At 56.0% G+C, this 12,507-nt stretch overlaps 1 protein-coding gene across 7 annotated transcripts in view; it reads left to right on the forward strand.

Annotated features, from left to right (window-relative positions):
- The first annotated feature begins 1,268 nt into the window (after nucleotides 1-1,268).
- The window catches only part of FOXN1 (forkhead box N1), a 28,164-nt gene continuing 16,925 nt past the window's right edge, over nucleotides 1,269-12,507 (forward strand). For 3 of the 7 annotated variants that reach the window (XM_058703784.1, XM_058703788.1, XM_058703787.1), the window contains exon 1: nucleotides 1,269-1,490. Coding sequence is in view for 3 of the 7 variants with exons in the window: in XM_058703782.1 (XP_058559765.1) it covers nucleotides 8,128-8,172 (45 nt within the window). In the remaining 4 variants the exon portion in view is untranslated. Of the gene's footprint in view, nucleotides 1,491-8,102; nucleotides 8,173-12,507 lie in introns of those variants that run through there. The other 4 variants (XM_058703782.1, XM_058703789.1, XM_058703785.1 and 1 more) reach the window with 3 other exon arrangements.

Below are 12,507 nucleotides of genomic sequence, written 5' to 3' on the forward strand. Positions count from 1 at the left end.
GTCACTCACAGATGGGTTCATTATTATCTGCCTCTGTACTCTCTTTTCTGAAATGATTATTCCCTACCTAGACCAGAAAGTCAGGAAACGTTTACGTGTGCTCCACGCCGGTGCCTGATGACCACCACCATCCTCCAGCCCAGGTTAACATTACCTCCCTTCTTGGAATAAGAGTAAGTGGTGAGGAGTTGCCCCCTCCGTACTCTTAGGCCAGAAGCCAGACCCCAGGCCCCACTGGGGAGCAGACCCACCGCTAGGTTCCTGGAGCCTTCAGCTCCAGGAAGAGATACAACTGGGTTTAGAAGCCAGGATGAGTGGGAAGAGGGTGGAGGGAAAGGATGGCCAGGAACGGGAGACAGGGGTGGGGCAAAGATGAAAAGGGAAGCAGTGAGAAGGGGGTGGGGCAGGATCCCAGGCAGAAGCAGGGAGGACTGTCAGGGAGCCAGAGATAGGCTGCAGGCCTGGGTCCAGGTGGGAGCCGGGGGGACCAATTCCCAGGGCTCACGAGGCACTCCACTCTAACCAAGGGACGCCTGTCCCCACCTGCACCGACACACACAGAGCCAGACCTCTGACCCAGAGCACAGACCTGTGCACAGACCCAGATGACCTACAAGCGGACACGGACATAGGATATAGGGTGACAGGCCTGCACACAGACGTGGGGGAAGACGTAGCTGCAGGGGCACACTGCCCCAGGTGACGAATGTACAGACACATGGAAAGACTCACGTGCCCACGGACACATGGAGGGAGTCACAGACACAGAGGCATGTGGGTGCACACACCCACACACACCCACCCACACAAGGACACACCCTGAAGGTATCAGAGGGACGGGAGAGACAGACAGACGGATGGACCCCATGGGCAGACAGTTCTCTGCACCTCTGTGCTTGTAACCTGGCCCTTGAGGGGTCACAACCCCTGCCCGTCCACATTAGGCCGCAGAGAACCCTGGGCCGCCACGCAGAGCTGCTCCCTGGAATCCCTTTGCAGGCGCCGTGAACATACATGTGGTGGCCCAGCTCTCCTGACACACGTGTGCGTGTCCCGACAGGCCTGTGCCCCACCCGTGAGGGCTGACATCCCCCTTCTGGGGTGCAGGTGGGGGCCACGGGACAACCCCCTCCTCCGCGGGCCACAGGCCGTGCCCGCTGGCAGAGATTGGGGGCCAGGGCTGGCCCAGGAGAAGGGAGGGGTTGGGGGGAGCCGGGGTGTGGCTGGGGCGGGCACAGGAGCCGGTACCTGTCAAACAAGAGCCAAGGAGCAAACTAGCTTCTTAGTCACCTTGCTCTTCTCCCCGTTTTGGCAGCAGCCCCTCGGGGCAAGGGGAAGCTGATATCATAATTATTGGCTCACCCAGCAGCTGCCTCCCCTCACCTGATGTCAGCACAGACCCAGGACGGCCAAGCTGACGGACTGACAGGCGGACGGAGCTCCTGGCCCCCCAGACCCGGGCCCCCACGCCGACCTGCTTCACTGAGCAGGTAAGAGGAGACCTGTCCCAAGTCAGCCGTGGAGGCCAGCAGGGCCGGGCCAGAGCATGGGGTGGGGGTTTGCCTTTTTAACGGGCCCTGGGAGAGACTGGGAGCCCCTGGGTGCTCCCCATCTTCTCACTGCAGCTCAAGGGAGACTCAGGAAGCAGGGTGAGTGCCTGGAGGCCAAGGAGGACCCCCTCATGGTCCTCCCTCTCGTCCCTGTCCCAGGCCGTCCAACTCCAACCCTTCTTGCTGTAGGAGGGCTTTTCATTCTGGTGTTTTGTTGGATTTTGTGTGCAGCTCTGTGCTTGGAGAGGCTTTGCTTTGCCACCCCGCGCTGGGAGAAAATGAGGACTTGGCAATGCTAGAACTGGAAAACAAGAGCTGAAAGACAGGGAGGCAGATTCCCAACGTTAGTGGCTTTCTGGGGGAGAGGGGGGACCCCAGCTCTGGGAGCTGGGTGGTGCCAAGGGGGTGTGTTGATCAAGAAATCGCTCAACATCTCTGGGCGGCCTGGGCTGGGGTCTAGATGCCTGGGGGCTCCGGGGAGGCCTGGGGTGCAGGAAGGGGGTGGTGCACCTGGTGGAGAAGCAGACAGGTGGCAAACAGGTGCTGTGGCCGGTTGCTGATGCTGAGCTCAAGGCAGAATCCCCTGGAGGTTTAGGAATACCTCTCTCCATCAAGACTTCTGAAATCGGAGGGCCCAGGGAACAGACCCGGGAGAGGCAGGCAGCTCTAGGACCCCTGAAACCCAGAATTGGGAGTCTGGGAAGCAAAGGCCCTTAGGGAAACTGGCTGGACCAGCAGGAAGCCCTCTCTGGCTCCCAGGGCTTCTCCCCACCCCCTCCCCGCATCAGGTAAGCTTCTGGCATTCCCCAGGGAGTCCCCCAGGTCCTCCCGAAGTGTTGTTCGAAGAAGCAAGTTAGATAAAGCATGGACTCTAACAAGTATTTGCCTCTTCTCTCTATACCCAGAAGTGTGTGTCAGGGGGTATGTTTGTGTGCGTCCCGTGGCCAGACGCAGCTGGCCGGTGGGAAAGGACCCAGGGGAAGAGGGCACACCCCAGGGAAGTCGCTTCATCCCTCTCCCTGCCTCTATACCACGCATCCCCCCTGCTCGAAGGGGTGCCCTCCTCACTTTGCTAATCCTGAGGGAGGACGTTTGGTCAGCTCCCTCGAAGTCATGAAGTCTCCACTGCCACGGAGTCCAGCTCTGCTTGACCGTGGCCTTCACCCACTGATGAAACCCAGCTCCTCTGGGCTGAACTGGAGGGTGTGGTGGAGGGATGGCATCGCACTCCAGCCCATTCCCGCTCCCGCCCCCCGCAGGGCCCGGCTCAGGCTCTTATGCCACGTTGGTCATTCTCTGACCCCCAGGACACAGGCGGTAGGGGGGCGTCCCCAACTGATGGTGGGGGGGGGGGGATGGGCAGCACCTCCTGTCCCAGGACCTCTCTCACGTGGAGGGCCAGGCAGGGCCACAGTCAGGCTGGGACTGGGGAAGCTCGGGATCGTCAGGGGCCACGGTGCCATGGGGAGAGGCGCTCATCCTCCCAGCTCCCCGCCCGGCCCCGCCCCATGCCGCTGCCTGTGCGGAGCTGAGCTCCCGGCTCCAGGGCCTGCTGAGGCATGCTGCCCCCCCAGGCCCGGCGCCTCACTCACCTCCCAGGGCCAGGAACCTGTTCTCCCGGGAATGCCAGGGAGTTCTCAGAGGACTTTATTTCCCAGGGGCTCGGAGAGCCCCAGAATCCTCTCAATTCTGCTCTTGGGAAGGAGGGCAGGGCCCCTCCCTGCCCCCATCTTTGTCTCACTCTCACACCGAGCCCACATTGGCCCCCTACCGACAGCCTTTGCCATTCCTTGTGACAGAGGGAGGCGGGCTGGGAAAGTTAAAGACAAGGGTAAAGCCCACGGGAGACGCGTGCCTTCTGGGAAGTTGTGGTGTGCCAGCCCCCACCCCCACCCTGGTCTCAGGGAGAGCCTTTTTCTTTAGCCCCCAAGGAGAGTCCCATCTGCCCTCTAAGAAAGCGATACCTCTTCCCATGGGCTCTGTCAGTCCTTCCCAGCCAGGAAATCCTTCCTGATGTCTAACTTCCTCCTCCCAGCCGGAGTCTTCATGTATCAGCAGAATATGCCAGCACAGGGCTCACGCGGATAGCCAGAGACTGTTCCTAAGTCACGCTGAAATTTCCTGAGACCTTGTGTACAGGAAAGGACGGGAGGAAGGCCCCCTGTCCACTGCCCCTCTAATGGTCTTTCCAGCTCCGTATTCTCATGAGGTGGGGCTGCTGGGAGCCACTTCTGCACGCCTCCCCTGATTCCCCCATAACAGAGGGATGCAAGGGACAGGGGTCCCAAAGGTATGCCCTCCCCTTTTTCCTTCCCAGTCACAGCCCGCCATCCCTGCTCGGCCTGCAGGGAGCGAATCCAACAAGCCGAGATCGGCTTCTGCCACAGGAGAGATTGGCATTAGACATCATGACATGTTTCAGTATCGTAACTTGAGTTTGGCTGGACTGGGTGACCACAGGAGGTGGTTTCCTGAGTGGAGAGACAACCATTGATCTGGGATGGGTGTGGTTGGGCTGGCAACATGCCCAGGAGCAGGGAAATGACAAGATGACCTCTGGGAGAGTGCATTTCAAAGTATCAAACGTCCCTGAATAATTTTGGTCTTTCCAATTTATTGCCCCTTCCACCACCTCTGTGCCCGCCTCCAACCTCATCCCCAAACCCATCTTCCACCACCACCTCCCCAGAACGGACCTCTCCATACACCAGAGGTCCCGCTCGGAGCCCAGCACCCCCTCATCATCACCCTCACTACGTCCTTCTGTGTCCTTCACATTCTCCCAGTGTTCAGGAAAAGCCCAGAGCAATGCCACTAGAACAAAGTGGACTGGAGGGGGTCATCCCTGGAGAAGCCCTCTCTACTTCCTGATCCTATCCAGGCCTTAAAGGCCGGGCATTGACCAAACAGTAAAAAATGAGGCCAAATGCAACGAGACAAATTGAGGTCTGATGTCCAGGTGGACCTCTCCACACTGCAGGTGGGTGGCAGGTGGAAGGGGAAGATGGAGAGACATGCCCGGAGGGCCCCAAAGGGAGGCAGTGGCAACCTTTCTCGGGGGGCTGCAAGTGTAACCGATCCAACTAGGCACGACCAGGCCCAAAGCAGGGAAATGGACAGAGGCTGAGGCAAGAAGGCCTGCGGGGTTAAGAATGACTGCTGTCGTGAGCGTCCCCAGGTCTCTACCCTGCCTGTGGCTCTTGCTTAGTCAGCTCAGATGAATGGGGCCGGGGAGAGAATTAGCTGAATCGTGATCGCTCAAGGAACTTGATTTGAGAGCCAGCTGTGAGTCACAGAGAAGAGGGAACCCTTGCTCTCACGGTTACTCTGGCCACTCCAGGGGGTGGGCACCCCTCGAGATGCAACAAGAGAACCCACTGGGAAGTCTGGCCTGAACCTTCACCCCATGCTCAGGGGAAGATGCATAATCAGTCAGCTTCAAGCCCTGCTCCTCTAGCCTGAAACTATTGCTTCTGACAAACTACAGCCGGCTTGGGCACCATCACACACACGTGTGCGCATGCGCGCGCGCACACACACACACACACACACACACACACACAAACACAAACACACACACACACACACACACAAACACACACCCCTAGAATGGGGTGTGTCCCTAGAACTGGATCGCCCGGAGACAGTTGGAGATTCCACCTACACTTGTAAATTCCATAGCCATGTCCCAGACTATACCAGCCAAGGCATAGGATGTGCTCAAGGACACACACACACACACACACACACACACACCCCACCATGCTCAGAAAACCCAATTATCAGACTCCACTTAGCAGAACCAGAGTGATCTTAGCAGAGACAGAGCAGAAGTGTCCACTGTCAGAGACATCCCCAGCTCCTTCTGGGAGGGGTTCCTGGAGCCCACACTGAGCCCCACAGAGCATGTGGTTTTGGAGAGGAAGCTTGGCCTCTCTGGGCCTTCCCATAAGTATGCCCAATCTCTGAGGCAGGAAGGGTTTTGGAGAGAAAGTTCTTTGGGATGACCATGCCAAGCCCAGGGGGATCTGGAGGTGCTGAGGGGAGAAAGGTGGGGGCTGGAGCCCAGGAGCTGTATGGGCTTGGGGGAATACCCCCCAGAACATGCCCCTTCTCCACATCCTTCTCCTCAGAGGAGCAAGGGAATAAGTAGGCACTTAGCCAGCTTCACCCAGCCCAGGTTCCTGGAGGAAGGGTCGGTGCCCAGGTACCTACAGAGCAGAGAACAATCTCCTCCACAATCCCTTCAGTTTCTTTATCTGTCAAATAGAGAGGGACTTGGGGGGAGGGGGAGGGGAGGGCCCCTCAGTGCTCTTTTCACTTCAGTTCAGTAAATTCAAGCACTAAGCTTACTGTCTGCCTTGTATGCTCTCGCACGTGCTCAGGATGGCTTGGGGGGAGGGGCTGCACAGTATGTATTTGTCTGGTACTAGATCTGTATTATTAGTAGTGGTGGCAGAATTAATACCCCTAATGATAGACTGGTAATAATGAGCAGGGCTTCCGGAAATGATATGTACAGAGCACAAGAGGCCCCTGGCCCAAGGGATGGCAGGAACCTGAGCCCCCACTAGGGTGGGCAGGCAAAGAGGGGGCCACCCACTGGATGTGAGCACTCCTTTTTTTTTTTTTAAGTTTATTTATTTTTTGAGAGAGAGAGAGCGACAGGGGAAGGGCAAAGAGAGAGGGAGAGACAGAGGATCCAAAGCAGGCTCTGCACTGACAGAAGAGAGCCCCATGTGGGTGTGAGAGCTCTTGACCACCCCCATAGGGAACAAACACCCTGGGAAGGGCACATGGTTGAAGGGCAAAAGATCTCAGCCCTCCTCCCTTTCCTGAAATCCCATGGGCCCAGAATCTGAGGGGAGGACACAGGAGCACCAGAAAAGATGGTGTCAGTTCGTCTTCCTTCAGGCATTTTTATTGCCTGGTTCTCACTCCGTCCCCAGGAGAGTCAGGTGAGGTACGTAGGGCAAAGATGAGCCCATTTAATAAAGGAGGAAATGAGATTCACTCCCCCACTAGCCGATGTTGATGGCAGAGCTGGGAAAAGGACACTTCTGGGGTCCTTGATCAGAAGGATGATGGGGCTTATGAGATGACAAATGCCAGACTAGGGGATGAGGTGAAACAGGGCTCCAGTCATCCCTATTGGTCTCACAGGTCAAATCCTCAGCTGCCAATCATACCACAGCCAATCAACTCTGCAGCCAGTTATCAATGCAGCCCACAGGGGGAGAACCACACGTTCAGCTCAGGGACTTCCTGAGGGGGGTGGGACTTCCGGACACAGGACTGCAGCGCTAATGGGTGCTCAGAGGCAAGCAATGTGGTCCCGTCCCTCAGCCCATTCCTCTACCTCCCTACAGATGGCATGGCTGGAGGAAGCTTGTTGTAAGGGAAAACAAGGCCATATTTCATAATCTGTGAAAAATTCTCCTGTTCCTCCCATCACTCCCCACCTCACCCCCACTCTTCGGTCCCTTTCACGGCTGGGCAGACTGAGGATTGGAAGGAGCTTGCTTCTCTGGGAATCAGTGTCTAAGGCCTCAGGCCACTGCTCTCTTCACACTGTGCCCCAGGGGGGATTAAGCAGACAAGAAGTCCCCCCCTTCCAGGAGCCCAACTCTCTAGTCAAGCCGCCAATGGTTCTGGGTCACTTTGTCTACCTACAAGTCCCTTGTCGAGCCTGTTCTCACCATCAGACCCAATCATGCTTTTAAAAACCTCTGGGGAAGGTAGGAGGTGAGGGGCATCTTCTCCCTAAATTGCCCATCTAAGGGGCTCATGGTTTTGGAATTGAGAATTTTGCTTCCCTCTTCTCCTGCTAGCCTTGGAGGGCAAGCTGACCTTGCTTCTGGGAGCAAAATCTGGAGGTGGGCTCACAGCCTCAGAGCCTGGACTCAAGAATAGGCAGGAGGAAGGAAAAGATGGTCCGTCAATGATCCCCAAGAGTAAGAGCAAAAGATCTTTGGGGGTTGGGATATTTAGGTGAGAGGTCTCCGGAAAGGGGCATCCGAGGAGAAGGGAGACCCAGCAGAGCCAATCCCTCAGACTAGGTGGCCAGTCTTTTCTAGGAGAAAAGGGGTCCTGGGAAGTGTGTCTTAGAAGGGACTGGATGGGAGCGTGAGGGGTAGTATTTCTTATTTTCTTAAAACCAAGCATCCCTTATTCCCCATCTACCAAATGAACATCCATAGGCAGTTCAATCTGTCCCCTGTCTATTCATCCATCTGTCTGTCCATCTATCCACCTATCCAGCTTTCCATCTAGTCATTAGTCCATCCATCAATCTGTCCATCCTTTGATCTGTCCACTCTAACCATCCGTCTACCCTTCTGTCTATCCACCTGTCCATCCACCCATCCATTGTCCATCTATCCAGAAAGGTCAAGCCCCAATTGGTCTCCCCAGGGCTGCTGGGAAGGGCCTGTGGTCCTGTGGCATTTATGGGGCATGTGACCTGCCTGCCAGGCCTGGGGAGGCAGCCCCGCCCCAGCCCTCAGGCAGGGGGCTGGTCCAGGCATGTGGGAGTATTTATACCTCGATGGAGGCTGCTGGCTTGTCGCTGGGCTCAATGACTCCCCGAAGCCGTGATGGTGGCCATGGCCCAGAGCCCACTGTGAGTGCTTGGATTCAGCTCCTCTGGGGCCAGAGCTGGGTGGCAGAGGCTGGGGACGGGCTGGGGAGATGGGGAGGTGGCCAGGGATGGTGGGAAGGAAGGGGTGCAGGGCCAAGGAGAGTGGGAAAGCAGGAAACTGTCGGAGTCAGGCACCCACAGCAAGGCTGTGGAGAGGGGATGAGTCCATTGCCATTTAACAGCCTCTGGAGGATCCCTCCGTAGATGGCAGGAAGAACAGAGCGGGAGGGCTAAGATGACATAGGAGATTAAGGTTAGATATCTGGAAGAACTTCCAGGTCAGCCCCAGACACAGAAGGAGGCTCAAGTATTTTCTCAGGATGGGCCTGCCGAGTGATACTCTAGGACCAGCCTACTTCCAGAAGCAGGGGGATGGCTGAGGTGGCTTTGGGTGAGCTCTCCTTTGGGGGGTGGGAATGGCTCTGCTGTGGGTGACAGCGGCTCAGACTTGAAGAAAGTCTCACAGCGGGGACACGCTTGCTCTTGTCGCTTTGTTCTTCCCCACTCCACCCCACCCCACCCCCCCACCACCCCCTCTGCCCGTAGCTGCTTCTCAAAGCACTTGAATCAGATCTGAAGGCAGGGGCAGCTGCCACTTTTCCTGAACCCGAGGCAGGGCGAAGAGCCAGAGGGGCCAGAATTTTGGCTTCAGAACCCCCAACCTTGACGGGATGAGAGGATCTAGAAATTTCTTCCTTGTTGGCACTCTCAGACTCCCGCTGTCCTGGGGTGCTCAAGCCTCAGGAGCAGGCCCCGGGCCCTCCAGTGCCAGCCCCAACTGGGTAATTACTGAGCTGCTCCAGGGGCCCCTCCCAGCAGCCGGGGCGGGCGGAGCCCCGGGTGGGGCCACAGGCGCCCTGGGCACGGCCCGCCCCTCATAAAACATGCTGCCGCAGCCAGTGACAGAAACCATTAAGGCGGAACTGCGCCATCTCCGCCTGGCTCATGAAGGGCGGGTAGGAGGCTGCCCGGTGGGAGGGAGTGTGGAGAGAGCCCAGTCAGGGCCCTCGGTGTCTTCTGTGACTCAGCTGCCCACAGAGGACACAGGGACAGACCCTCCCCAGGAAACCTCCCACGTTGCCCGCCTCCCCCGCCCCACCAGCCGCTCTGGCTTCCAGGGGTGAGCGAGGAGGCTAATGTGCCCCCGAGGCTTGGCTGTGTAGTGCAGTGGCTAAGCCCACTGGCTTTGAGACCTGTGTCTGAATGCTGGGGAGCAGAATTTGGTAGCCGAGGGAACTCAGGCAAGTCAAGCTAACCTCTCTGAGCCGGTTTCCTCATCTATAAAATGAGGATGATGACACTCTTCTGGGGTATAATAAGTCACCCAGCTATCCCTGATCCCCTTGAGGATCTCCTCAGGGAGGTCCCTCCTGAAGGCAGGCCAGGGGTGACGGGCCCTGCGGACATAGTCACCTCCATAGGACCCGCCTCTGCATCTTCAGATGCAAATGGTCCCAGCCTTTCACTGTACTCATAAGGGAACAAAGGTACGGAAAGAGGATGCCACTTGCCCAAGGTCACACGACCAGCAAACAGGGTGTCCCCCAGCCCCCACCCCCAAATGGCCCCTTCTGCTGAGTCCTAAGGCACTAGGAAAAGGGTCTCAGAGGTGGGGAGATGCTTGGTAAAGGGAGCACAGGGCCCAGCTGTTTGCGGGAAGGGCACAGAGCAAGGATTCATTGATGCGCCTTGTGGATCCTCTTGTCATGCCTTTTGGGGAATTTCTTTTTTTTTTACTTTGTTTTTTTAAGTTTATCTATTTTGAGAGAGAGAGAGAGAGTGCAAGAGCTGAGGAGGGGGCAGAGAAGAGAGACAGAATCCCAAGTAGGGGACGCCTGAGGGGCTCAGTTGGTTGAACGTCTGACTTTGGCTCAGGTTATGATCTCACGGTTCCTGGGTTCGAGCCCCGCCTCCAGCTCTGCGCTGATCGTGTGGAGCCTGCTTGGGATTCTTTTTTTTTTTTTTTTTTTTTTTTAGTGTTTATTTTTGAGAGAGAGAGAGATAGAGAGAGAAAGAGACAGGGTGCAAGCGGGGGGAGGGGCAGGGAGAGAGGGAGACACAGAATCCGAAGCAGGCTCCAGGCTCACAAACCTTGAGATCATGACCTGAACCAAGATCAAGATCAAGAGTCAGACGCTTAACCACTTAACCGACCGAGCCATCCAGGCACCCCCCTCCTGGGGAATTTCTTACCATCATGCTCCTTACTCAAGTTAGGGAGCAAGGACTCTGCTCTGACTTCCCTTTGACTCCAGGGAAGATCAAGTCTTCTTCTTCCATCCCCACCCGTGCCCTCCTACTCTCCAAGGGTGATGGACAGAGGAGAGGTAGTTCAAAGAGCAGAGGGTAGACAGAATGCCCAGACACTGAAATGGTCTTCGGCTAATGTTTTGCCAGGATTGCACCTCAGGAGTGTGTGTGTGTTTGGGGGTGTGGTTGGGGCTCTGGAGGCCTGAGAATCAGATGTGATTTTCAGCTTTTAGCTATGTGGCACTGGGCAGGACATTTCCCCTCTCTGGGCCTCAATTCTCTCCTCTGAAAAATGGGGTTCATGACCTTGCTCCCCTACTGGGGGTGTGCTGATCAGTGTTCACCAACCAGCTCTCAAAAAAAGAGAAAAGGCTCTGATTTGTAGCGTTTGCTAGTTTCCATGGGTAAATACTTACACGATGGCCAATTTGGGCTCATTGGACTGAACCAGGAGTTGGAAAGAAGTGGGTACAGATGACCCTTGCAAACCCATAGTAGGTGTCGCCAGCACACCTAACTGCTTGTTAGCCTCTAGGGCAACAGGTGAATGAAATGAGATAACAGATACAGATACAAGTGCTTGGTAAGCCGCAGAGTGCTTTATAGATATAGAGTTGTGAGAATGCTCGTCCACACAGTCGAAGGGACCCCAGGGCACAGTCCACCATTGAGAGTCCAGGCCTGGCTCCAGTCCAGGAAGGGGGCAAGCTGTGGGGTGGGGAAGCCTACCCTAAGTGAGAGGGTCATGGGAGCTCCTGGGATCTGGGAAAGGAGGAGAGCAGACTGGACTTCCCACACTGGTTGGCTGATATTTGCAAATACACATCCCATCATGCTTCTTGGAACAGAAGCAGATAGGACAGAGGTTAGACTTCAATGAAAAATTGCCTCTGGAGATGCCTGGATGGCTCAGTCAGTTAAGCATCCGACTTCAGCTCAGGTCATGATCTCATGGTTCATGGGTTCGAGCCCCGCGTCAGGCTCTGTGCTGACAGCTCTGAGCCTGGAGCATGCTTTGGATTCTGTCTCTCTCTCTCTCTCTCTCTCTCTCTCTCTCCCTGCCCCTCCCCACTTACATCTTCTCTCTTTCTCAAAAAATGAATAAACATTAAAAAAAAAAATTCCTTCTGAATGCAGTTGCCAGCCTCAGGACACTGGAGCCATTAGCAAAGCCTCCTGAGGGATCCAAAGCAATAGAGTAACCCCCCTGCCTCCCACCTTCCCTGGGAGTTTCTACAGGCACTAGCTCTACCACAGGGGAAGAGCTGGAATGATCTCTGAGGCCGGAGAATCAAGCAGAGGGAAGTTTAGCCTCTGCCAATGCAGGAGGATGAAGTCATGGAGACCGAGGTGGGAGGCAGGAAAGAGGAGTTCCCTCTGTTCTCCTTCCCCCACCCCACCCCCAGCTCATGCTTTAAATTAACTCTGTCCCACTGCTAATTATTAATAATAGCTATTCTTTATTGAGCATGTACTATGCATTAAGCGATTTACAAGCAATATTTCATCTAATCCTCCAGAGAGGTACGTATTATTAGCCCTCTTTTACAGATGAGGAAACTGAGGCCCAAGGAAGGAGGTTAAGCAACTGGCTCAACCAAAGTCCCACAGTTACTGGACTCAAACCCCATCCTGACTCTAGAGCTTCTGAACCAGATCGTCCAACTTCAGGGGCAATGCCGGCTACCCCAGGGAGGGGTCAGGGACCAAAGCAGCTTCATCCCTCTCCCCACAACGAGCTCTTCCCTGTGCTGGACAAGAGCGTCCCATATACACCCATCAGAGCCCCACTGCTCAGCCCCTGAGGCAGAAGGGCCCTTTTGAATGCAGTTGGTAGAGGATGTGTGGTCTTAGGCAAGTCACCTAACCTCTTCTCTGGGCCTCCTTTCCTTATTCGTAAAACAGAGCTTGGGCTGAGGCAACCAAGGAGGTGCCACTGAATCGGGAGTCGTCACTTATAAAACCAACCCAGAGGAAGCCCCACACCGAGGACCATTCGAGGGCTTCTGCATCCTCCGTGCAAAGAGAGGGGTGGGCCTCTAGCTCCGTACTCGCTCCTTAGTTTTA

Source organism: Neofelis nebulosa, chromosome 16 (assembly GCF_028018385.1).
Source record: "Neofelis nebulosa isolate mNeoNeb1 chromosome 16, mNeoNeb1.pri, whole genome shotgun sequence".
Taxonomy (NCBI): Eukaryota; Metazoa; Chordata; class Mammalia; order Carnivora; family Felidae; genus Neofelis; species Neofelis nebulosa.